Source organism: Adiantum capillus-veneris, chromosome 6 (assembly GCF_014529385.1).
Source record: "Adiantum capillus-veneris isolate H3 chromosome 6, ASM1452938v2, whole genome shotgun sequence".
Classification (NCBI taxonomy): Eukaryota; Viridiplantae; Streptophyta; class Polypodiopsida; order Polypodiales; family Pteridaceae; genus Adiantum; species Adiantum capillus-veneris.
Genome location: NC_140936.1, coordinates 69,448,889 through 69,475,615, shown reverse-complemented (window position 1 = coordinate 69,475,615; position 26,727 = coordinate 69,448,889). Strand labels below are relative to the sequence as shown.

The following is a 26,727-nucleotide window of genomic DNA, read 5'->3' as shown; positions in this document are numbered from 1 at the left end:
TCTTTACCAAAATGCTGTTGGCTGCCTCATTTATGTATGCAACACAAGGCGTCTCACAGGTCAGCAAATTTATGCATAGCCCATGGTCTAAGCATTGGCAGGCTTCAAGAGGATTTTTCGCTACCTTAGTGGCACTTTACATCTTGGCTTGTTTTATCCCAAGGGGGGATCATTGCCGCCAGACTTGCATGCTTTTTCGGACTCAGATTGGGCTGGTTGTTTTGACACACGAGTGTCCACAAGTGGTTTTTGTTTCATGCTTGGCAGTTCATGTATATCATGGTTGAGCAAGAAGCAACCTACTGTGGCCACTTCGAGTTGTGAGGCTGAGTATAGTGTAGTCTTCACAGCTACGGTTGAGTGTGTATGGCTCAGACGCCTTATGGCTGATTTGGGTGTTGGACAGGACACTGCCAACGCTATCTACACTGACAGTTGCGAGGAACCCATTTTTTCATGCTCGCACAAAGCATATTGAGGTGCATTACCACTATGTCAGGGAGAGGCTCTCAGCAGGAGAGATCAGCTTTGCTTATGTGCCAACGCAAGACAACCTTGCAGATCTTTTCACAAAGGCATTGTCTTGTGAGAAGCTCAAAGCTTTCCGCAAAGCTTTGGGCTTATTCCCCTTTGTCGACTGATCATGTCCTTAGGGCATGGTACTTCCCTTTACTCATGTGCCAGCTCTCGTTCACCGCATCACTCTAGGGGGGATTTGTTACCATATACATGTGGTAGTGATGTGTGTGAGCACACTAGGACCGCCGGGGCATTTTTGCCCTTTTTAGGAGGTTTTTTTCCTCCGTGCATTGTATATACGCCCATCACTCTAGGGCTATCTATCTTTCCATTGCACACTAAGTAACACACTCTCTATTGTGTGCCTTGAGCTTCCTTCGTCTTCTCCAAGCTGTGTGCGTTTCTCTGCAACCCTAATTCCAAAAGTATTGCCTTGTGTCAGAAAAGCTACATAGAGACATTGTGATGTAAGTTTGGATTTGAGGATTGCAAACCTCGAAGAGGCTCTCAGCAGGAGAGATCAGCTTGGCTTATGTGCCAACACAGGACAACCTTGTAGATCTTTTCACAAAGGCATTGTCTCGTGAGAAGTTCGACGCTTTCCGCAAAGCTTTGGGCTTACTCCCCTTTGTGGAATGATCATGTCCTCAGGGCATGGCACTTCCCTTTACTCATGTGCGAGCTCTCGTTCACCGCATCACTCCAGGGGGGATTTGTTACCATATACATGTGGTAGTGATGTGTGTAAACACACTAGGACCGCCGGGGCATTTTTTCCCTCTTTAGGAGGTTTTCCCCCCGTGCATTGTATATACGCCCATCACTCTAGGGCTATCTATCTTTCCATTGCACACTAAGTAACACACTCTCTATTGTGTGCCTTGAGCTTCCTTCGTCTTCTCCAATCTGTGTCTGTCTCTCTGCAACCCTAATTCCAACATGAAAAGACGTATGTGCCTTGCCGCCCAGTCGTCCAGGCTATGGGCGCCATATACAACAATAAAGAGTAGCTCATTTTGAGCCCTACTCCACCCACACAACATCTACTCTCTCGCTCCTCCCTTCTCACATGCACACACCGCACCGTATCCACACCATGCAGGCACACATCTGCGCACACACTCTTCAAAATCGGACGATGAACCTATCTTCTACCGTGAGAAAACCTCCTCTCGGGACCAGGCAGCCAACGTATCTCGGATCTATCACGATAGGTCTCCTCGTACTCAAGCTCCTAGCGCAAACCGCCCACCGTACAAAAACGAGAACAATCTGCAAGCAATGACAGACCGAAGAGGACGTGTGCACTGGAGAGGGAGTGCTTGCAAGAGGAAGAGGGGTCAATATGGAAAAATGCCAAAGAGAGAGATCGATGGTGAGGAAAAATGCTAGAGACAGCGTGAGGCCGCACACTTAAAAAACACTAGCAAGGGGAAACACTAGAGAGAGAGAGAGAGAGAGAGAGAGAGAGAGAGAGAGAGAGAGAGAGAGAGAGAGCCCAAACACTCATACTCTGCAATGATCACAACATGCCAAAAGTAAAAGGGAAGGGGGGGAGGGGTTGCATATATAGGCAAATTGCCAAATTGCCCTACCTACAACAAAATCCCACGATCTTGATAAATGGCCCTAAAAATGCTAAGAAATATGTAAACTCACTAAAAATGACATGACACACATATTTAGTAGCAAAACTGCAAAGCACTCAAGACTCTGACCATGAGAAACCATAGGAACGGGGGTCCCGCCTCATGTTAGCCTACCGGGTGAGCAACTTCATGGACTGCACCACTGAGAAAGGTACGTCTATCTCAGATACGGCGGGGCTCAGTCACAAAACAACCCTCACTCCCTAATCTGCTCCTGGGAGATACCCGAGCCACCACCAGACATGAATCTGAACTGTAACAAGGCCCATGACAAGTGAAAATGGAGGGGCTTTGGTTTGCTGCAACAACCACCCCATAAAGGGTATTACCTTTTATATCTGCAATGTTGCAAAATTTGGAAGACCGCCTTGCATTTTCGATGAGGGGTGCACTCCTAGTTGAACGTATCGCCATTTTTAGAAGCTGTAGCCAAATTCGCAAGTACCATATGACAGTTTTACTTATGTTAACAACCAACTGTATGTCGCTTCTCCTTTTTATAGAGGCTGTCACTTGTATGGAGCACGCACTCCAAAGCATGAGGACCCTCAAGGCTCTGCCTGCTTATGGGCCCGCTGCCCTCCAATATGGAGGGCCCATGGGGGAGCCCTCCCCAACTTCCAAGTTTTCAACTTTGGGTGGATCTGCACGCTGGAGTTCTACCCCCGCTTTGTGTGCGTCAACAACTGTGCGTGGCTTGCTCAACTCTATCGATTTCGGCAGAGTTGGAGTCTACCTCCGCCTTTGAGAGGAAAAGGACGAGTGGCCTCAAGTTCGTAGTCAACTACACGATAGACTTGCTGACGGGAGCTCTACCCCCGCCACATTTGCGTGCGAATCTGCCCTTTTTCAAGCCCATGCAAAGTGCAAAGGAGCTGTCCCAAATGGGGCCCCTATGTAATGAAAAATAGAATCTCTCTCTTTCTGTATGCGCCATGTCACCATGTGTAATGGTGGACCTCCGATTGGGAAAGGGAATTTCACCTCTCTCTCTCTCTCTCTCCACAGTCCACACACTCACACACACAGTCACTAACTACAGTCTCTCTCCTCTCTTCTTTCTCATCACACTCGCTCGTGGCTCTTGGTATGTAGTCCGTACATATTATCATACCACTTGTAAAGTGTGATCACAATTCAAAGTAATCTCTCTCTCTTTCTCTCTCTCTCTCTTACACACACACACACACACACATCCAGACGACCCAAATTTGCAAACTTTCCAGTGATTAAATAGACGTGAATCATGTGAAGAGTGCTGATCAACTTTCAAGCCATCTCCATCGTTGTTTAATCTCTTTTCCTTTTGAGTTAGCTATTCTCCCAATGTTATTTATTAGTCACGTCTCCACAGCTCGCCTACTCTATTGCTTACGTACACCACCATAGCTCTGCTCGACTTGGAGCTAGATCCCCAGCAATGTGATGTATAAAGTCATCACAAGGAACTCACCGTCATTGTTCCTCATACTGAAACTGCGGTTTTCCATCAAACCTTGAGAAACAATTGGCAAAGATTGAGCTTTTCCCGGCTAAATTATCTATGCAATGCCCATAGCATAACATGCCTAACCCAAGTCTTGATCAATTGCGCTGCTACACGGCATGATTGCAAGAAGAGCAGTTACTATCTGCGTTGCAAGTCCGTAAAAACGCCGCCGCCAGTTCAATTCTTAAAGTATGTATTTGTTTGTGGCAAGCTTTGCATCTTCAGGCTCCTTAAATTTTACCCTTGCATACTTGCTCCTTCATACAAGTCTTTGCCATGAGTTGTAAACATAGGGTAGATGGCAATAGAGGATTGTTTCTGCTCATCGGATATACAGCGAGCTTCCATTTCCACTCAGCAACAGCGATCAAGTGTGGACAAATCATCACTTATTCATCAGCATGAATTCTGTGAAGATAGCACCATTCCTGGAGCTTGCTCATGGACTGGATAACGCATTCAACTATATTCTGCTAATTCTGAAGTGCTGCATCAAGAAATTTGCAAGGAGTAACAATGCAATACCTGCATACTGTTGTCTGTTGTGTATTGCTCATGCGCGAATGGTGTTATTCAATCACCGCAGCGTCTTCCGCATCCAACCACACAAATCAGTGGCCTCCTCCCAGTGTAAAGATTGGGGCTCTTCTAGCTTTCAACACTAATATAGGAGAATTTGCTAGAAAAGCCATAGAACTTGCTGTACAGGATGTAAATAATGCAGAGGATGTCTTAAACGGAACAAGGCTAGACCTGAAAATGTACAATACCGGCTGTACTCCCATACAAGGAGCTGCTTCTGGTATGTGTTCTGTGTCTTCTACTTTGTTGCATTGAAGGAAAGCCTTTGATACTTTGATACTTAGGACCAGCTTGCCATTAAAGGTTACAGATTCCTCTTTCATTTTTATTGAAATTTTCAAACAATCAACATTTACCTTGCTTATTAAATTACACAGAAAGATTGTTGGTAGTACCTTCAAAGGGTGCTCCTATTTGTCTAAACCATAAACTTGCACTTGTAAGGGTTTAACCAAATGCTGTAGATGTGGCATTGGATAACACATGTGCCGCCTTTTTTTTGCAAACTGTGTTTTGTTTCTCACTTGTCAGCATTTCACACGTTGTAGCCTTTACTCACAAAACCGCCTCCCTTGTTTCTCATTTTCCAGCGATGGAGCTTGTGAAGGAAGGCATCATAGCTGTTGTAGGTCCTCAATCTTCAGCAGTCGCACAGTTTGTAGCTCATATAGGGAAAGAAACCACTATCCCCTTGGTCTCCTTTGGTGCAACAGACCCAAATCTCTCAGAGATGCAGTACCCGTTTTTCACCCGCGTCGCGCCAAGTGATGTGCTACAAATGGAAGCTGTAGCCGCCTTCATTGCCAATTATGGTTGGAGAGAAGTGGTCATATTTCACATGGATGATGACTATGGCACCAATGGAGCCTCCACCTTGAGCGACTCTCTGCAATCAAGAGGTAGCAAACTTGTGGACAAAGTGGCTTTTGCTCCGGGGATAGATAAGCCTGGAATAGACAAAGATCTTGCTCGGCTAGCAAATAGACAGACACGAATATTTGTCGTGCATACCAATGCAGCTATCGGCTTGTCGATCCTTCAGGAAGCATACAACCTTAACATGATGGTTTCTGGGTATGTTTGGATTGTTACAGATATAATTACTACGGATTTAGGTTACCCCAATCGTGATCCACGCAGACAACTCTATACGCAGGGCATCATTGGAGTACGCAGGCATATTAGCCAGTCTCCGCAGCTGAAAAGTTTGCTTAGTTCATGGAAAAAGAGCTTTCCCAGTGACTTTCTTGACTTGGACACCAGTCAGATTAATGCCTATGGTTTGTACGCTTATGATGCTGTATGGGCGGTTGCCCGTGCCATTTCATCTTATCTGAATGACAAGCAAGAAGTCAACTTCACTAAAGCCGCTGAGCTGCCCACCGAGTCAGGAGGTAGATCTGAGCTAGCACAAATGAGGAGGTTTGAAGGAGGGCAAGTTATGAAAACCTATGTGTTGAATACCAGCTTTATTGGTGCATCTGGTCTCATAAAATTTGATAGAACAGGAGATCTTGTAGGGGCAGCGTTTGAGTATGTCAACATGGTTGGGAAAAGCCCTCATGTGGTGGGGTATTGGTGGGCAAATAACTCTGGTGTTTCTCCAGAGCCCCCTCCTAACATTGAGCTTGCGAGCCTGAGCACCCCAGAGGACAATGCCTTCTTCTTATCCCATGATGGCAAACCAGCAAATTCTACTAAGATGGCTATAATCTGGTCAGGTGGAAGTACTATTGTCCCACAGGGCTGGGTACTACCCAAAAATGGAAAGCCTCTTAAGATTGGTGTCCCTCGAAAAGCGGGTTACACAGACCTTGTAAAAGTAACTACTGATGCTGACAATGTGACAACATATAGCGGGTTCTGTATCCAAGTGTTTGAAACTGCACTCAAGTACCTACATTATGCTGTTCCTTACAGCTATGAAACGCTTGGCGACGGTGTGACAACACCAGAATACAATCATTTGATCCAAAAGTTGGCCAACCAGGTGCGGATTCTGAATCCGAAGGCTTCAATTATATAATTCTAGACAGACAGGCTTCAACTCTATACAATCATTTGATTCACAGAAGCACATGAATGCCCATTAGACTTTTACAATATTCTCTCTTACAAGTTCCCTTCAATCATATATTGAAGGTTTTGTTGCTGCTCACCTGTCTTGGCAGGAGTATGATGCTGTTGTTGGAGACGTGGCTGTACTGGCAGACCGCTTAAGAATAGTCGACTTCACTCAACCATTTCTGGAATCTGGCTTGGTGGTTTTGGTACCTGTCAGGAACAACAAGAAGGAAAATCCCTGGGCGTTTCTTAGACCATTCAAAGCACAACTATGGATGACAGTGCTATTGTCGTTTGTTTTTACTGGTACAGTCATCTGGATATTAGAGCACAAAGTGAATGAAGAGTTTCGAGGTCCTCCACGGGCACAATTAGTCACCGTGCTGACGTAAGTCTTGCTTTACAATGCTTAGTGCTTTGATTATGAAATGTCGAATCAAGGTTTATCAGTTCGTCTCTATTTGCTTGTCATACAACTTGTGGTGCTGACAGTAGATTTTACGTAAACTTTGAACTTCTTTTGTGCCAATTGCATTGATGTAGCTAATTAAATTTAGTAGTTCTTTTTCCCCCCAAGGAAAGATCCTTCTATTAGTTAATAAACTGCCCAACGGGCTACAAACTGCCCCGACAAGAGGGGGCTACATCAGCATGAGGGGAGACTCTCCCAATTAAAAAATGAGATATGTACAAAGATGGCTAAATCAGGAGATGGGAGGAGGAAACAACCACACAGGTGGCTGGTAGTGCCATCTAGGAGCCCCATGGACATGGTATACAAAGGCCCTGGACGCCGAAGCCGTAGGAAGGCCTCATGGCTGCTCCCGCTCCCGCTCCCGCTTACGGTCGGAGCTGCTGTGAAGCCTCTTGAACTGTCCTCGAAGTGTATGGATCAGCTGAGAGAGATATAAAACCTTTCTCTTTGCCCGCCTTCTTGCTCGGGAGAGAATAAACCCCTGATTCTTCGACCAAAAAAATGCTTCTTTCTCTACCTTGACCTCCCAAGCATGCACACACGCCAAATCTCTATTTTATTGCTCGTAAAAAAACTCAACTTTTGTTGTACAGGCCTAAAACTTCTTTCATTTTTCTCCCAAAATAGAGCAAAATTGTGTATTTTTTGCACCCCCCCCCCCCCATTACATGGGGTCCCCATTGGGCCAACCGTGAGGCAAGGGAACACTTCAATAAAGAAATAGGCAGTGGCTGCCACCGCTGATGGAGAGCAACACATCACCACCACCCACGACATCGCGTACGACAGGGCAATGTCAATACCCATTGCCTCCCTCTGCGCGCGCTCTGATGCCATAGCCAAGGAAGCTCTTCACTTCATGTCCATATCAAGTTTCACTTCCACATTATATAGCGTATATTGCTACTCCAAAAATCCGCGTATGGGATTAATCTATGACACGTGGCACCCGCTGGGCTTTCCTCCCTCCAGATGAACCTCAAGCTTCCATTGAAACAAATTCTTAAGAGGGTAGAAAAAACTTTTTCTACATTTTAAACCCTTAAGGGTGCAGTAAAATCCAAGGAGATCCCGTGCATCCCAACGTTAGCCAAATTAACAAATTTAACTCATTGAATGAGGAAAAGCCCATCATTGCATTGATTTTCCTCATTCGAAGACCCCCAAGCCTGGTAAAATCCCATTCAAACCGGACTAAATTGAGCATATCTCGGTCGAATGGAATCCGTTTTGAACACCATAAAGCACGCCTTGAAGCTTGCATCAGTGGCTATCATCCGAAACTCTGGCAAATTGAAATTGATCACCTAGCACACATCTAGAGGCAGTCCTCGGGAAACTTTAAAATACTCATAACTTCCCCATCCGGGCTTCAAACAATGAGTCGTAAAGGCAAGCTTTAAGAGCACTTTGAACACTACATAATCGACCCATAAACCTGCACTTTGACAACTTCCAAGCAACCCAACTCACTGGCATCAAAAGCTCACTTAATCACTTTTTGCATGCATACTCGTCTACTCTTGTCCGTAGTTGTGTCCTATCTCTGCACAAGTAGTATATACACTTCAAACAACCTTGTAATGTGTCGCCTTTCACTTTTCCCTTCGTGGAATCAGAGCAACATGACAACGCACGATACGTAGAAAACCGTCAGTATCTCATGGCATTATCCAAGCAGATTTTTTTGTGCCTCCTATGATGGTAGATGCCATATTTCAGATTATATGCCCCATAGACAGATTCAACGAGATGCCACAAGATAGACTATCATAGAGAGCTTTTACGGCATCTAGGCAGCTTGGTGAGGCAGGAGATAGAGGGTCATGCTATGAACAAATCACACATTGGTTCTCACAGCATGGACTAGACATTGACCGTCTACCACCATTCCAGTATGACAAGGATGCACCACATCCATCTCTCATAATGAGAGGAATAAAGTATTGAGACAAGACCTATGGCAGCTCTATACACGAGAGACATGGATATCGCCTAGACAGCCTCTTCACCAAAGATGTTCTGAGAGAGAGAGAGAGAGAGAGAGAGAGAGAGAGAGAGAGAGAGAGTGCCGAGGAAAATCCCTACAATTGGCTAAATCAGCCCTTTAATTTGTGTTTATACAAAGCCATAATGCTAAGTGTCCACACTTTCCTCTAATGGGCTGTTTTGGACAAGTGACAGTTCCTCATCTATGTGTGTGGTTGCCTTGGCTGAAAATGGTAGCTTCAGAGTTGTCATGCACTTGCCATGCAAGCGCTGCCCCTCTCTAGGGTCGCCTGGTACTTGCCATGCTTGAATTGCCCTCACTAGGGTCGCCTGGTTCTTGCCATGGTGCAACTGCCACCTACCATGCGTGCACTCAAGTTGCCTTGCATGGATTCCAATTGACTTGCATAGACTCCCACCTTCCATGCATGGACTCCAATTGACTTACATGGACTACTAGCAGCCATGCATGAACTCCAGTTGAAACTTGACTTGCATGGACCATCGGAGTGTCCACCTGCCTTGCAGGTGCGATCCATGGGCCAACCGAGTGTTCACCTTCCCTACATGATCTGCCAGTTGCTAGGCGCCCGTAGTCTTGCCCCTTTTTGTGTCCCTTTCTATGAATTATTTGTCAGTCTATGTAGCAGAATAGTTCTCCTGCAACTTCTCAAGTGGTTCATGCAAAATTTCAACAAGCATATCAAATACATTTAACACTTGCAGATATTTAGCCTTGTCCACAGCTATGGGCTGAATTGGTGACATTCCCTCCCCTTAAAAGAAGAGTAATCGTTCCCAATTACACCTATAGACAACATACAATTTTAGTAACCGTGGCTTACAAACATGTATACGAATCATCGTGTCAGTGGATCACTACACAGTATGGCATACACACCATAAAGCATTTATCAACACAGATTAGCCAACATCCACATAATGGACAAATGCTTATAGCTATCTTGTCTAGAGTTCTGTCGTGAACCTCGCAAGGCAAGATCGTACACATTTGGCATTCAAACCACATGCAATCATGCGTGCAACCACATAACTACCTCTCACAAGTTTGTGACATGGCATGACCCCAAGGGGGGCCACCATGGACAAAACCGTCCGTACAAGAACAAACCCTAAAACATGCTGACGCAGCGACACCTAAATATTTCATCATAAAACGCGAAACTGTACGGATGATCCGCAAAATGTGAAAGTAAACTTTGGGCGCTAGCTTTTGGGCGTGAGAGCTTTTGGGAGGGCAACTTTCATATCGGTTCCTTTTGGGGCCAAGGGCCTTTGAACATGAACCTTGGGGGTTCACTTTGGCATTTTCACGTATGCTGAAGCAGAGGAAGAGCTCCCCGGCAATTGTACCTTTGTAAAGCAATATAAAGAAATACCAAAAGGGGCGGCATGGTTTTTGTCATGTGCACATCTAACCCTATGTGCATGTGGATAAGCTGTACCTACTTCTAGGGTTTAGGTAGCCTAGGAAGTGTTCTGGCATCTTTGTAAGCTTATACGCAGGACGTGCATGTCAAGGCACTTAGAGTAGCTGCATACCCTTTGATTGCACAACCCATTAGCATTAGCATCAACACCCAACACCTAGTGTCACGTGCACATCTAACCCTATGTGCATGTGGACAAGCTACTTCATGACAAGGGTTCAGTCAGCCTAGCTTAGGAAGTGTTCTAGCACTTTTGTGAGTCTGTTCGTAGACCGTGCATGTCCAGGCACTTAAGAGTAGATGCATACTCTCTGGTTGTACACATCATGATCATCAGCAGTACCATCAGATTCCATCAAGAGCATTTTACAGTGCAGATTACCTATTTTCCCTATTTTAGCCATTTTTCACTTAAACTGGGTAGGGCAATTTGACCAAGTAGGTATATAAGAAAAGCTAGCGCTAGTGTTTTTTGGAAGAAGAGGCAGCAGAGACCACAAGTCTGACAGTGCACCTTCTCAGCAAGACCACCATTTTCAGCCATCAGAATCAGCCTGGCGTTTTCATCAAGTGCAGATCAGCCGCAGCATTTTGCCACTTGCAGATCAGCTTGGCGTGATCTCCTAGCGTTTTCTGCAGCAGACACATTTTCAGCCCTAGCCTTTTTGGAACAGCAGACCAACCCTAGCATTTGCAGTTTCCGGCGACAGGTTCACATTTGCATTAACGTTTTGCATTTTCAGCAGCTAGCCTCCGTACCACAGCCCCCAAATTTCGCAGTTCTCACCTTCCCGCAGCAGCAGATCCTCGCCACACGATCAGATCAACCAGCAATTGTAGATTCAGCCCACTATTCGCAGATTTCAGCATCTGCATTTTCAGCACGTCGTCGCCGCATCGTCGTCATCGCCATCGTCACAGACATAGAGTCAGAATTCAGCAGATACTAGATTTGCAGATTTCAGCCCTTAGCGTTTTCAGTTTTCAGCCCGTCTCGTCGTCGTCCTCTTTGTCGTCGACATCGTCGGCAAGTCCATTGCATTGTAGAGATTTGTGCAATCAATAGTAGACCGCTCTCACCATAGAGAGTGGGGCCTTCGGAGGAGGGTTTTACAACATCTTTGGTGTCGTATTCTCTTCTCTATCTCTCAATCTCATGCACTTCCATTCACTGTGTCCATTCACTTTGTTTGTGTCCATTGCACTCTCTCACTAAAGAAACGGAAGGCTCTCCCTTCCGTAGTTAAAAGGAACCCTTGAGCACAGTTTGGAGTACTCATCTTGAGCAAAGTTTAACATTCACATCCGCTGCACCTTACATTGGTATCAGAGCTTTGGCAGTGTTCTGTAACACTCAAGGAAAGAACCACAAGAATTTATTTATTTTGCTTGTTGCGGTCGCACGTAACCCAAGTCCACTTGGGCGTGCCGATTCCTAATCGTGTTTTTGAAGAGTGACAAGAAACCCAAGAAAGAAGGGCTTGTCCAGCCTCCTCTTGTTTCTCTTTCCACATTATCTTTGTCTTTAAGGGATTCAAACTCTCATGCACACGTCTCCTCTTCTAGTGTCAAGTTAATAATGGTGGGTGTGGATGTTGTTTCCTTGCCTTTTCCTTTCTTGGCAATCTTGATCCATTTCTCAGTCTCCTCCGCTTTCTATTGAGTCTTTGTAATAATATCCACCCAAGAAGTCGTCATTTCTTTGTGTTGCTCCTCCCCCTCTTTGATGGCCTGCACTTACTCTTTAATCATGTTGAGTTCTTCAATTACTAAGGGTTGAAGCTCTCCCTCTTCAAGTATGTTTCGTGATCGCACCTCTTCACGCTCCTTAAGTAATGCAATCTCCTCATCTTGGGCAATCACATGACCTTTAAGTATGCTTATCTTGCTTTCCTGAGCCGACACGCTTTCTTCAAGCGTCTTTATTGTGCTAAGGAGGTTGCGGTTAATCTTGTTGATGGTCTCACACATTTCTTCTTTGCATTTTTGAATGGCCTGCTCCAGAGGGTCGTCCTTGTCAACTTGCTTCTTCATATTCGAGAACCACAATGAGAGAGAGAGAGAGAGAGAGAGAGAGAGAGAGAGAGAGAGAGAGAGAGAAGACCACACTATGTAGGTACATGTTTCCACATTATGTATACACGTGTATTGCACTCCCACATCATGGATACATGCTTATGCCACACCCATCTACATTCTCTGCAATTTTGAAAATTCTGAAATTACTGAATATCTGAAAATTTCCTGCACCGCTGAATTTTTTAATTTTGCAGGGTCTCTGAGTTACTTAAGTCTGAAATCTGAAACATCTGACGGAAAGGACCTCCTGCACTTTCGGCCCGGGGAGGGAGTAGGGGGGGGGGGGGGGGTGAGGGGGGCAGCGGGGCTGAGCGCAAGGGGTGGGCAGCGGGCAGAGAGAGAGAGGACATGCATAAACCCCTTCGGCTGTATGCACACAAAGATGATTATCCTTTATTTAAGTCGTCTTGGTGATCGTGTTGTCTTTATACATGACACATGTACCACTCTACATTCACTGCTGGCCTTGACCCTCACTCTGGCTGAACAACAAAACTTGACTATTGACTCGCAATATGCAGCACCAACACACGTATGTGTGCACGTGTATGCATGCGCATGCACACACACATCCACATCCATGCACGCAAACACACGAGTCATGAGGCTCTACACTGTCAACTTTCCAGTCTTGCATTGAGCAGTTCTCCAACTTTTAAACACAATTTACATGGTGTGCATGTATGTGCCTGCACAAACAGACATACATGCATGCACATACTCAACACACCTTCACGTGCACATAAAACACACACATGCACATGCATGCATTGGTGCGTACCCAGAAATGCAAACCACGAGACTCAGCACTAGCAGCATCCATTAATGTATTGAGCTGTTCTCCTAACTCCTAGGTGCAGTATTAAGTTGTCTATCTGTCTTCTTTTGAGTCCTTTGATCAAAATCACTGCCAGATTTTAATGCAGGCTTATTGATGCAGGTTCATTTTCTCCACCTTGTTTTTTGCGCATCGTAAGCCACTGCGCCATATTCTCTTTCACTGCCTCAAGTTGTTGATAGTTTAGTACACAGAAAGCACTAAAGTTTTGGTTTTACGACTTGCAGGGGAAGATGCTCGAAGTTTTTTAGGCCGAGCAGTCCTGATTGTATGGTTATTTGTGATCCTAATTATCAATTCCAGCTACACTGCAAACCTTACTTCAATATTAACAGTTGAACACTTAGCTCCAGCCATTCAAGGGCTTGAGAGCTTAATCCAATCAAACCTGCCCATAGGCTATCAAACTGGATCATTTGTTCGAGATTACTTGAAAAGTCTCCATGTGAGTTCAGCACGATTAAAGCCACTCAGTTCTCTCAAAATGTATGAGAAGGCACTGGAGCTGGGGGCCAATGGAGGGGGTGTGGCAGCCATTGTGGATGAGCTTCCTTATGTGCAATTATTTCATCAGTCTAACTGCAAACAGTACATAATTGCTGGCCAGGAGTTTACAAAAAGTGGATGGGGATTTGTAAGTATCAGCTAAATTCTTTTCTTTTGCACACTCAGCAAACTAATTTAAATTCTAAATCAATAATAAAATATTTATTTGAGTTTTCATAAATAAATGTGAAATCTACAGAAGTGTATAAAATCAAATTGACTAAATGACCTGACCAATGATTTTACTGAATGGTATACTTCTGAGGAGGAAATAATGGTGGTCAAGCAAAGGAAATAGCACACACACATCAAAAACATGTACACTATGTGCTCACATGCAATCATGCATCCTTGTGTTATATGTCGTGGCAATGTGAATCCGTGGAAGCTACAATCACCTCCGATAGATGTGAGAGTCTATTCGCGGCCATTATTCATCTTTGAGTGTGACAGTCAACGCAAAGCCACATCATCCCTAGAACGCCATATCTTTGGATGCGATCGTTTATCCAATTAGGGAGCCACCAAAGTGTGCATCCACCTCTTAGTATGAGATGGAAGCATGCCATCGATCATATTGTGTCTCGTTCATTCATATTCATACATAGATAGTCAAGATCATACATTCATAAGAGAAAGTTTCATTCTTCTTTTGTTTATCTTCATATTCAAGGAGTTTTCAGAAGTGTCACAAAAGTGATGATGTGGCACATAACCCACCGGCCGAGATTGTGAAAGAGAGAGATAGCGGAAGATGACGTGGCCAACCGTACGGGTTTGCTGTCGTGGCACCCATAAATTTACGTTGATGACATGGCAATTTTTGACGCAAGATGTCACAAGCTTGGGACACCCCAAGTCCAGAATCCGGCACGACACACGAGAGAATCACTTAAAATACTTCATAACTTTAAAATTTAAGTCGACACGGTGTGATTCCGTGGCCAAAGGTGTTGGCCCCAAAACCTGGCGCCCCTTTCGGTTTTTCTTTACTATATCAATGCTTGAGCAAAGTACAATACCCGATGAGTCCTCTGCTCTCAGACTTTGCATCCAGATGCTCTCAAGAGTGAGGCTTCTTCGGCTTATCTATTCTTACAAGGGATACCTCAAATGCTTCTAAACCCAAAAGCAAGATGTCTCAAAAAGCATCTGGTCCCAAAAACTACCAAAAGCAATCAACGCAATTTGCAAAAATCCGTATAGTATGCCACGTCATCAGCCAACACAATCATGTTGCCATGCCAACGTCCGTACTACCTTGCTGCCACGCCAGTGTCTGTACTATTCTACTGCAACGTCAGCCTTTGTCCAGGCAGTACTGCCACGTCATCAGTTTGTGACATATCCCCCTCTTGAAAGAATTGTAATCGCCCTCGATTACGCTTGCAAGACATAATCCATAAACCAGTTCAGTAGACACTGACTCTAAGTACTGACGCACTAGGTCGCACACAGAGCTACAGCAGTTGGGAGCTGGCTTGCGCATAGTGGCCTCTCGTCCGCATACACAGCTTGTGACCACCTTGTGGAGAGTCAGCGTCACTGTCTTTGGGACTGTCCCTTGGCACAACAGGTGTGGCTTCGTATTCTTCTGCTGATGCCTGCTCTTTCCACGGCTCGGCAGTACACTTGGGGGGCAGCTGCTTGGTCCACTCTCACGGGCCCGGCACTTCAGTTTGAGCTATCATCCACCAGCAGGATGATAGTGATGCAGGGGGGGGCGACACCTACACTCCAACTTGCACACAGCTCACTCCACGGGAGTGGTGCAGTGAGAGAGAGGTGTTGGGAGCTCATCAGTGGCTTGACACTCTGGTTTATCTGGCGGGCCCGTTGCTTCCGCATCTTCGAGGCTCGCCCTGTACCACCAGCAGACTCTTCGGGAGTTCGAGAGGCTCCAGGGGAGTTCCGACTGCATGCGAGAGCGCAGAGAGGCTTTCCTTCGACTTTGGTGTCCTGGGCCATTTTTCACCATGTCACGTGACACATCCAACCCTATGTGTCCGTGGACAAGCTACAGCACGACAAGGGTTCCGTCAGTCCAGTCAGTCTAGATTAGCAAGTGTTCTGGCACTTTTGTGAGTCTGTTCGTAGACCGTTCATGCCCAGGCACTTAGTGTAGATGCATATCCTTTGGTTGCACACAGCATGATCATAAGCATTCCCATCAGAATCCTTCGGGGGAATTTTCCAGTGCATTTAACCTATTTCCCCTATTTTTGACATTTTTCACTTATTAATTTAAGTGACTTTTGTTGGAAAGTAGGTAGGGCAGATTGAGTAAGTTTGTATATAAGCAAACCTAGGCTAGCACTAATTGGCAAAAGAGGGCACAGGAGCACCTTGCTCAACAGGCAACTTCTCAGCAAGATCCCCTTGGTGGCGTTTTCCCTCCAAGCAAGAACCTCACTTTCACCTAGCGTTTTTCATCAGCATAGCTTCATCGCCAGACAACCTCAGCCCTAGGGTTTTCATCAAGGCTTCATCGCTAGACAACCTCAGCCCTAGCGTTTCCAAAAACCCCAAATCGCTTTGCATGGTGTTTTCAACAGATAAGCATCAACAGATTTCAGCCTTTGACCACCTAAAAACCAGCAGATTTCAGCCAGCAGAAACCAGGCCACATCAGCCCACATCAGCGTTTTTGGTTCCAGACATTTTCAGCCGTTAGCGTTTTTGGGACAGCAGCAGATTTGCATCAGATTTCAACCGGTAGCGTTTTTGGACAGCAGTAAGTTTGCATCAGTTTTCAGCCCTTACATTGGTCTCGTCATCCCCGTCGTCGACATCAGTCTAGCCTAGACTTGCATCAGTCACATGCATCCACTTTGTACCAGTTTGTGCAATCAATCGTAGACCACTCTCGCCAATGAGAGTGGGGCCTTCAGAGGAGGATTTTACGTCTGTGGTGTCGTATTCTCTTCTCTCTCTATCTCTCAGTCTCACACACTTTCACGCACAGTGTCCATTCACTTGTTTGTGATCACTGCACTCTCACATTAAGAATGGAAGGCTCTCCCTTTCATAAGAACAAAAGGAACCTTGAGCACAGTACGGAGCACTCATCTTGAGCAAAGTTCAAACACTCATTCCGCTGCACCTTATATTGGTATTAGAGCTTTGGCAGTGTTCTGTATCACTCAAGGAAAGAACCGCAAGAATCACAAGAATTTTTTTGCTTGTTGCGGTCGCATGAACCCAAGTTCACTTTGGTGTGTCGATTCCTAATCGTGTTTTTGAAGAGTGACAGGAATCCCAGGAAAGAAGAGCTTGTCCAGCCTCCCCTTGTGCCTCTTTTCACTCATTGAGAGCGGACCGTGCACTTAGCGGCCGGCCAATCGACGTGAGGTGGGAAAAAGCAACCTTGGTGTGAGCGCAAGGCCGCTAAGGGGTGTGCCCGCAGAAAAGAGCAAAACTTGGGTGAAGAGAAGATCCTTCTCAAACACAAATTGCAAGCGAAAGAAAACCCTCAAGAACCTCAAGAACCTCAAGACCTCAAGAACCCAAGAATCCAAGACCCTCAAGAACCCAAGTTCCTCGTGAACTTAAGAACCAAAGATCATAGTGCATGGTCATCACCCGAAGCGGAATGGATACTTCGCATACAGGTGATGAGCATGAGAGAGGCGACGAAGAATTTTTCCCACTAGGAGGTTTTTTCCGACCCTCCCCCTTCTCCATCTACGCCACGAATTGTACCACATCCTATGCAGGCGATGGTCAAGTCGATGTTGGACATGATGGCACAACAACAAGAAGCAAATCGAGTTGTGATGGCAGAACAACAAGAAGCGAATCGAGATGCGTTGGCACAAGCGACTTGAGTTGCGCTGGCACAATAAGAAGAGAACCGCGTTGCGTTGGCACAACAAGAAGCGTCTCGCATTGCTTTGGAACGCAAGCACGATGCACGAAAAGAAAGAAAAGCACAAAGAAAGGAGGAAGCCGAAGCAAGACGAGCGGCCTTGGATGTTGGGTTAAAGGCTTAAATAGCCCCTTTTTGTACATTTTTATACTTTGTCCAGATTTATATTGAACCTGGATACATTTTTTAAAGGTCACTTATAATAAAAGTGGGAAAACCCAAAACTCACTTATTGAGTTTCCCCCAAAAACGTGAGCTCTCTCTCTCTCTCCCTCTTCTTCTGCTAGCGCTTCCTCTCCTGCTGCTCTTTGCCTCCCCTCTCTGCACACACTGCACTTCCTCGCGTGCTCTTTCACTTGCACACACCGCCGCACGCTCATCAACTGGTATCAGAGCCCGATTAGGGTTTGCTCCCAAACCTGCAAACGCTGAATTTCAGCCAAGAAGGTCAACTTTATCGCGAGATTTTGCAATTTCGTCGCCAAAGGACTCGTCCCCGGATACTAGAGAGCTCCCGGCAACCCAAATTGACCTAGAACAGGCTGAAATTAGGTCAAAAACAGGAAATTACAGGTTATGACGGCGAAAATACAGGTTTTGCAAATGATGTATTAAGGTGTGGGAATACTTTTGCTAAATCCCCGCTACCCGAAAACCTTGAAATTGCCGAAAAACAAGCCCTAAAACAAGTGTTTTAAGCAAATTTCATATTTACGCAGGTTTTTGCAAGTGTTTTTATGGTGCGATTACATTCGGGAAAGTGCAAATTGATGCAATTTACACACATTTGACAAATTTTGTCGATGTATGACCATTTGTGGCTCAATTTCATGCAAATTTTGATGCTACAAATTGGGGCTTTTGCGCTTACATACTTCTAAAGGCTGTGTATTAGCCTTATGTATGTCTTTTGAGGTTAAAAACAACTAAATTCGTTGTTTTCGAGCACAAATTCGCTCGCTGAAATTTTCTGCGCATAAATTTTAGAAATTGAATTTTGTGCCCAAAACGTCCTATTTTGCCCCAAATTGCTCCTGTGACCATTTGGAGCTGTAGTGCACATCTTTGTGAGGCTATACTCCAATTTTTGCGCATTTTGCCCAAAAAATTCAGCGTATTATCCCTCTTATTTCGTACAACTATGGCCTCATCTTCTTCGGATGTGAAGAACCTCTTCGAGATTAGGAGGTTTGATGGTACAAGTTTCGATCTTTGGAAAGACAAGATTCAGGGAATCCTATTTCTTAAGGATTGCGAAGGGGCACTTGAATAGGTGAAGCCACAAAATATGACAGATGAAGCATGGGTTAGCATGAACAGGAAAGCCGTTACATACATTAAAATGGCCATGACAGATGAGACCGTCATTAATGTGAAAGGTCTCACGACTGCTTTTGATGTGTTGGAGAAGTTAAAGGGAATCTATGAAAATACAACGCCTGTCAACCAAGTGCACTTGATGCGAAAACTTGTTGACAGATGAAGCATGGGTTAGCATGAACAGGAAAGCCGTTACATACATTAAAATGGCCATGACAGATGAGACCGTCATTAATGTGAAAGGTCTCACGACTGCTTTTGATGTGTGGGAGAAGTTAAGGGAATGTATGAAAATACAACGCCTGTCAACCAAGTGCACTTGATGCGAAAACTTGTTGGCATGCAATTAGATGAGTCCAAGAGCGCGGCAGAGCACTTGTCATTGTTCGCAGGTACTTTGTCGCAGTTACAGGATTCTGGTTTGCCCCTTTTTGATGATAAGCTGAAAGCTATCTTCTTGCTTATGACCTTACCTGAGTCATGGGAAACTTTGGTGGTTTTCGTTGTCCAATAACCCCAATTTTACCTTTGATGGTGTTAGGGGTTCTATCTTGAATGAAGAAATCAGGAGGAAAGCAAGTGGAAAGGGAGGCAGCTCTGCCAACATGGTTAGAGGCAGGACAAAAAAGAAGAATGCTTATGCACACAGGAGTAAGAGTAAGAGTAAAGAAAGGGGAAATGCAAGCAAAGGCAAGGGTGATGTGACTTGCTCTATCAATGTGGCAGGAAAGGTCACAAGAAACCCAATTGCAGGTACTATAAAGCTGAGTTAGAAAGAAAAAAGAATGGTGGAGACAAAAAGAAAGAGAAGAAGGAAGTCAAGGCAGATGCACAGGATAGCTCAAAGGACAAAGAGAAGGCCAATGTGGCTTCTAGTGTCGTGATCGAGGAGCTGTCAGATGTAGAGGACATCTTGTGTGCCACTTTGTCAGATGATGATGCTTGGACTTTGATGCCTCTCTAAATGTTCATTCACAGGACATGCAGATCACCAAGAGTGATCTTATTGATGCTTTCTTGACTGTCAATGATGCATTGTCCCAGACTTGGATTGTTGATTCCGGTGCTTCATTTCATGCGACTCCTATCAAGGAGTGTTTCTCTACTTTTGATGTAGGCAAGCGTGGCCATGTATACCTTGGAAACAATCATGCATGTTCCATTGAGGGTATTTGCACTGTGCATCTCTCCATAGATGGCATGAATGAGCTTGTCTTGCATGATGTTAGATATGTGTCGGGAATCAAGAAGAGTCTGCTTTCTGTTGGTTAGATGGATATGCATGGTTACAGCATCTTGTTTGAGAGAGGATCATGGAAAATGACCAAAGGCTCAAGGCTGATTGTAAAGGGCACAAAGAAAGGGACACTTTACTGCATGCATGGAAAGGCCGTGTTGGGCAAGTTTATTGCATTGGCTGAAATTAACTCTCACATGGAGTTGTGGCACAAGAGGCTTGGCCATATGAGCCAAAAGGGCCTTTCTAAGCTTTGTACTTTGAACAAGCTTGATGCTAAAGGCACAAAGCTTGACTTTTGTAATGAATGTCAGTATGGCAAGCAAGTAAAGCGTTCTTATTACTCTGGTGTCTCTCGTAAATCTTGTGTGCTTGATCTTGTACATTCTGATGTATGTAGCATGCCTACTAAGTCTATGGGTGGTGCATGTTATTTTGTCTCCTTTGTTGATGATCATTCTAGGAAAATTTGGGTTTATTTGCTTAAATCTAAGGATGAAGCCTTTGCTGCATTTAAGAGATTTCATGCATTTGTGACTACCCAAACTCGTTGAAAGCTAAAATGCTTGCGTACAGACAATGGGAGGGAGTACACAAGTGCTGAATTTAACAAGTTTTGTGAAAATTTGGGCATTAAGATGGAGCTTACTATGCCATACAGCCCCTCTTCTAATGGTGTGGCTGAAAGATTCAATAGGACACTTTGTGAGAGGGTGAGATGCATGCTGTCCACAACTAATCTCTCTCATGGATTTTGGGGAGAAGCTTTGAAAACTACAGTGCATATATGCAATCGATCCCCTCACATGTCTTTGAAAGGTGACATCCCTGAAGAGGTTTGGTCTGGCAAGCCTGCTTCATATGATCACTTACGCATTTTTGGTTGCGAAGCTTTTGTGCATGTTAGACCTGAGTTGAGAAGTAAACTAGATGCGAAGTCCATTAAAGACCTCTTCATGGGATATGGTAAAGAAGGCGAAATGGGTTACAGGATTTGGTTACCTCAGCTCAAAAGGGTTGTACGCAGCCGGGATGTTGTTTTTAATGAGGCAAGGCTACTTCAAAACAATTGTGCCTCAAAGCATGACCATAAAAGGGTGAAATTTCAGCATGACCAACCACCTGTTAGGCCTATTTTTGACCCTCAGGATGCTCCACAAATGGCTGAAAATGTAGGTGGTGTTTGAGTCAGATGATGTTGGACAACAAATTGAGGCTCCTGAAGGGCATTTGCAGCCAAGAAACAATGCTGAAAATGGTGCTGAAAATGATGTACAACAGCCCATTGTTGATGATTTTGTAGTGCCACCTGATGTAAACCCATTACCGGATAATGTGGATCATTGGGTGAGGCGGTCTACTCGTCAAAGACGGCTTGTGAGTCGATATGACCCCTCTTTGCATTACATTATGTTGACAGATGAGGGAGAGCCTCTCATGTATAAAGAGGCAAAGACATGTGAGCACATCAACAAGTGGGAGCTTGCTATGCAAGAAGAGATTAAAGCTTTACATGCTAATCATACTTGGGATTTGGTTGAATTGCCCAAAGGAAGGAAGGCTATTCCTAACAAATGGGTGTATAAAATCAAGACTGTTGATGCAAAACCCAAGTATAAGGCAAGGCTTGTGGCAAAGGGATATGTTCAAACCAAGGGCATAGACTTTCAAGAAGTGTTCTCTCTTGTTGTGAAGATGACCACTTTGCGTGTATTGTTTGCCATTGTGGCTGCTCTTGATTTGGAAATGGACCAAATGGATGTACATACCGCTTTCTTGCATGGTGATGTGGAAGAAGAGCTTTACATGAAGCAACCTGAGGGTTTTGTTATCCTTGGCAAGGAACATTTGGTATGTATGCTCAATAGAAGCTTGTATGGGCTGAAACAATCATGTAGACAGTGGTACAAGAAGTTTGATTGCTTCATGCTTGAACATGGTTACAAAAGAAGCCATGCAGACCATTGTTTGTATACCAAACGTGATGAGGATGGCAGCCCTATCATTCTTGTGCTCTATGTAGACAATACGTTGATAGCTGCAAAGAAAAGAAGCACTGTTGATGCTCTTAAAGGGCAGCTGAAATCTGCGTTTTCAATGAAAGACCTTGGGGCAGCTGAACATATACTTGGAGTGCGTGTTACATGGCAAAGAGACAAGCGCCTATTGTATTTGTCGCAAGAAAAGTACATTGAAAAGGTGCTGGACAGATTTAACATGGCTGAAGCAAAGCCTCTTGGTGTGCCATTACAGCCATATGTTAAAATCTCCAAGGATGATTGTTCCAAGTCAAAGGAAGAAGCCAATGACATGCAAAGTGTGCCTTATGCTTCAGCTTGTGGTTCACTTATGTATGCTATGGTTGCTACTACGCCTGACATAGCACATGTAGTGGGAGTTGTGAGTTGGTTTATGGCTAATCCAGGCATGTTGCATTGGGATGCAGTGAAGTCCATTATGAGATACTTGAAAGGGACTAAAAACAAATGCCTCTGCTATGGTAAAGGACCAATGGAGTTGAAGGGATTTTGTGACTCTGACATGGCTGGTGATATGGATACACGGAAATCCACAAGTAGCTATGTATTTACTCTTGCAGGAGGTGTTGTTTTATGGTGATTTAGATTGCAAAAAATTGTTGCATTGTCTATGACAGAGGCTGAATATATTTCAGCCACTGAGGCTTCCAAAGAAGCTATTTGGTTAGCACGCCTATGCAGTGAGTTTGGTTTGCCTGCCAAGGCACCTATGCTTGGTTGTGATATCCAGAGTGCCATATGTCTGGCAAAGAACGCCATGTTTCATGCACGCACAAAGCATATTGATGTGCGGTATCACTTCGTACGAGAAGTGCTTGAGGATGGCCTTATTACATTGGTTAAGGTCCATACATCACAAAATCCAATCGATGCTCTCACTAAGTGCTTACCCAAAGCACAACATCATCTATGCATAGAGATGGTGGGAGTCACGTAGCTTAAAGGCGCCATTTATGCCTTTAAGTGGGAGGTTGTTGGGTTAAAGGCCTAAATAACCCCTTTTTGTACATTTTTATACTTTGTACAGGTTCAGATTGAACCTGGACACATTTTTTAAAGGTCACTTATAATAAAAGTGGGAAAACCCAAAACTCACTTATTGAGTTTTCCCCAAAAACGTGAGCTCTCTCTCTCTCCCTCTTCTTCTGCTAGCGCTTCCTCTCCTGCTGCTCTTTGCCTCCCCTCTCTGCACACACACTGCACTTTCTCGCGTGCTCTTTCACTTGCACACACCGCCGCACGCTCGTCATTGGAGGCCGATCGGGAGGTTCAAAGAGACCTACACACACAAGAATTGGTTCGACAAGTTCTTGCCTCAAAGTTTGAACCAGCCGAAGATGTTGATAGTTCCTCAAATGGCGCAAGCCGGGATGCGAACTCCAACAACCCAGTCACAGAGAAGTTGACTTTCAGTAAGTATGATGGTAAGATGGATGCTACGGTTATTCATTCTTGGTTGCATCAATTTAATGCTTATTTTGTGACAACTAAGAAGACAGGAAATAGCAAGGTTTTGACGATAGCTATGTACCTTGCCAGTGATGCCATCAATTGGTACCACGCGTGGCAAGAGGCACAGTTAGCCGCGCACCTAGAGGAAGCCGACGAATTCACGCCGCTTTCCTTCAATTGGGCTGATTTTCAAGACAAGCTCAAGGCGCGGTTTATGCCACCTCAGTACCTCGCACGATTGAAGGACGATTGGTGCGCTCTCAAGCAAAATGATATGCCAGTTATGTCTTTCTCTAATCGTGTTTTGCAACTAGATACCCAATTACGCAAGTCGGATAATGAGCGCAAGGAGGCATTTCTTTATAAATTGGGCGTGTATATCAAGTACGATGTCGAAGTGCTCGATCCAATCGATCTCAACAAGGCGGTAGCGATTGCTCTCGCACAGGAGATGAAGCACAACAAGGGAAAGCCTAAGGAGAACAAGACTTCCATAAGTACCTCTCAGACTTCTCAGAACCCTCAGAACGGTAAGAATGGTAACTCTTCTAACCAATCTTCCAACAGTCTCTCAGAAAAGAACTCTTCCAATGAACCTAAGGGTAAGGCTAACACAATTGCTAAACCTAAGCTCACTCCATATGAAAAGGTAGCACAAGGAATTTTAGGAGGATACATCACGTCGGAAGAGCAAAGCACTTATTCTAAAGAAGGTCGTTGTTTTCATTGTCACATTAAGGGTCACATAAAAAGAACATGTCCTAAGCTTGACTCTAATGAATCTAAAGAATCCACAGAACCCACTTCCTCTGTCAATGCAATCAATGACAATACGAGTGTGCCCCAAGTTTCTCATGACCCTCCCATTGATGAGTCTCTCATTAAATGTTACGGTCATATGACGGGGTAGCGTTTTGTCATATTGTTTGACCTAGGTAGTATGCATGATGTGATCAGTCCCTCTCTTGTCGATAGAGCTTGCCTAGAGGTTAGTCAGAAATCTCCTCTCGAGGTCTCTGGCTTTGCTCCCGGTATGGACTCTCTCATCACGAAAGAGTGCCTTGATGTGTTGTTTACAGTTCAACAAGCTGCTTTTAGTAGAAAATTTTTGGTCTCTCCTCTCTCGGGATGTGATATGATTTTGGGCATTCGATGGTTTCGTGAGCATAACCCTCTCATTGATTGGGCGGAAAATACGTTCACTTTCAATGTCAAAAGTGACTCCCCATTGTTATTCGTGGAGAGCAAGTTGTTCATTCTCCCCCTCATTGCGAATGTGCACGCAAAGATTGAACGGATTCAGGAAAAGGAGACTCTCTCAGTCTCTTCTTCTCCAAAGCATGACACACGGGATTTGCATGTTGATTTGAATGACATGATTTGGATGATAATGATGAGCATGATGATTTGCATGATCAAGATGTGATTTCTCACAAGCATATGATTTGTATGAAGATGACGTGATTGTTCACAAGGATGATGAGTTAGTTGATGCTTTTTCTAGCGAAGCTAACCTCGTTGCAGATTCGATCAATCACGAAGGATCGATCTTGGCTCTCGAGCCTAGCTCCAAAGCACCCCTTCAGGGAGAACCGATCTTGGCTCTCGAGCCTATGTCCAAAGCACCCCTTCAGGAAGAACCGATCTTGGCTCTCGAGCCTCGGTCCAAAGAACCCTCACAGGAAGTGTTATGTGTTCACATGATTCATACGCACGCATTGTTCGAGTGTTTCATTTGTGATCGGTTCCTGTATTTTTGTCAGCGTCTTTATGTGATCCCTTTTACTAGGCATGACATATTGTACGTTGAGCATGTTTCACTCATGAATGAGCACGAAAGTATGCGGATTGTTCATAAAAAGCTGAAAAGTATGCATTCAAGGACGTCACATTCCATGTCTCTTCCTTGGCATGACACATTTGTAGAAAGAGCACATGAAAGTATGGGCACCAAGCATGAGCATTTCCGTTGTGAATTGCCACAGTTGATTGCTCTAGATCATAAGAGAAAGATTCGATCTCATTGTTTGTGTCTCTGTGGTGAACGGTTTGGCACTCCGTCTCTTTGTTCATCTACATTGTATGCACAGTCTATTAGGACGACAGGATTTTTTTCAATCACTTTACATGGAATAGGTATGGTCATGGTTTTCTTTTGAAAATGGTTACAGGAATTTTCAGCCATGGAGATTCTTGAAGAAGAAAGAAGCATGACACTCGACGAAGTTGAAGCATTGAGAAGGAGCCACACAAGACTGTGTCGCTTTCAGCGCGGCCTAGAGAAGCAAGCGTTGCAGACCTTTATGAAGTTCAAGTACTGCCCGACCCACACATCAGAGTGGGCCAACGAAGAGTCCCTTCCCGTATTCCGTATGTTATTGGCGCTCTCCCTCGACGCCATACAGTCCGGTACCAGTACCTCACTTTGAAAAGGAGGGGATGTCACGTGACACATCCAACCCTATGTGTCCGTGGACAAGCTATAGCACGACAAGGGTTCCGTCAGTCCAGTCAGTCTAGATTAGCAAGTGTTCTGGCACTTTTGTGAGTCTGTTCGCAGACCGTGCATGCCCAGGCACTTAGTGTAGATGCATATCCTCTGGTTGCACACAACATGATCATAAGCATTCCCATCATAATCCATCATAATCCTTCAGGGGAATTTTCCAGTGCATTTAACGTATTTTTCCTATTTTTGACATTTTTCACTTATTAATTTAAGTGACTTTTGTTGGAAAGTAGGTAGGGAAAATTGAGTAAGTTTGTATATAAGCAAACCTAGGCTAGCACTAATTGGCAAAAGAGGCAGCAGGAGCACCTTGCTCAATAGACAACTTCTCAACAAGATCCCCTTGGTGGCCAAGCAAGAACCTCACCTTCACCTAGCGTTTTTCATTAGCATAGCTTCATCGCCAGACAACCTCAGGCCTAGCGTTTTCATCAAGGCTTCATCGCTAGACAACCTCAGCCCTAGCATTTCCAGAAACCCCAAATCGCCCCCCCTTTGCATGGCGTTTTCAGCAGATAAAGCATCAAGAGATTTCAACCTTTGACCACCTCAAAACCAGCAGATTTCAGCCAGCACAGACCAACCCACATCAGCGTTTTTGGTTCCAGACATTTTCAGCCA

At 44.7% G+C, this 26,727-nt stretch overlaps 1 protein-coding gene across 2 annotated transcripts in view; it reads left to right on the top strand.

Annotated features, from left to right (window-relative positions):
- The first annotated feature begins 3,437 nt into the window (after positions 1 to 3,437).
- The window catches only part of LOC147455656 (glutamate receptor 3.1-like), a 58,155-nt gene continuing 34,865 nt past the window's right edge, over positions 3,438 to 26,727 (top strand). Inside the window, exons 1-5 of one of the 2 annotated variants that reach the window (XM_086514385.1) lie at positions 3,438 to 4,459; positions 4,830 to 6,229; positions 6,411 to 6,691; positions 13,238 to 13,269; positions 13,363 to 13,769. In XM_086514385.1, the coding sequence (XP_086370511.1) occupies positions 4,174 to 4,459; positions 4,830 to 6,229; positions 6,411 to 6,691; positions 13,238 to 13,269; positions 13,363 to 13,769 (2,406 nt within the window). In that variant the 5' untranslated portion in view covers positions 3,438 to 4,173. The remainder of the gene's footprint in view (positions 4,460 to 4,829; positions 6,230 to 6,410; positions 6,692 to 13,237; positions 13,270 to 13,362; positions 13,770 to 26,727) is intronic. The other variant, XM_086514384.1, reaches the window with a different exon arrangement.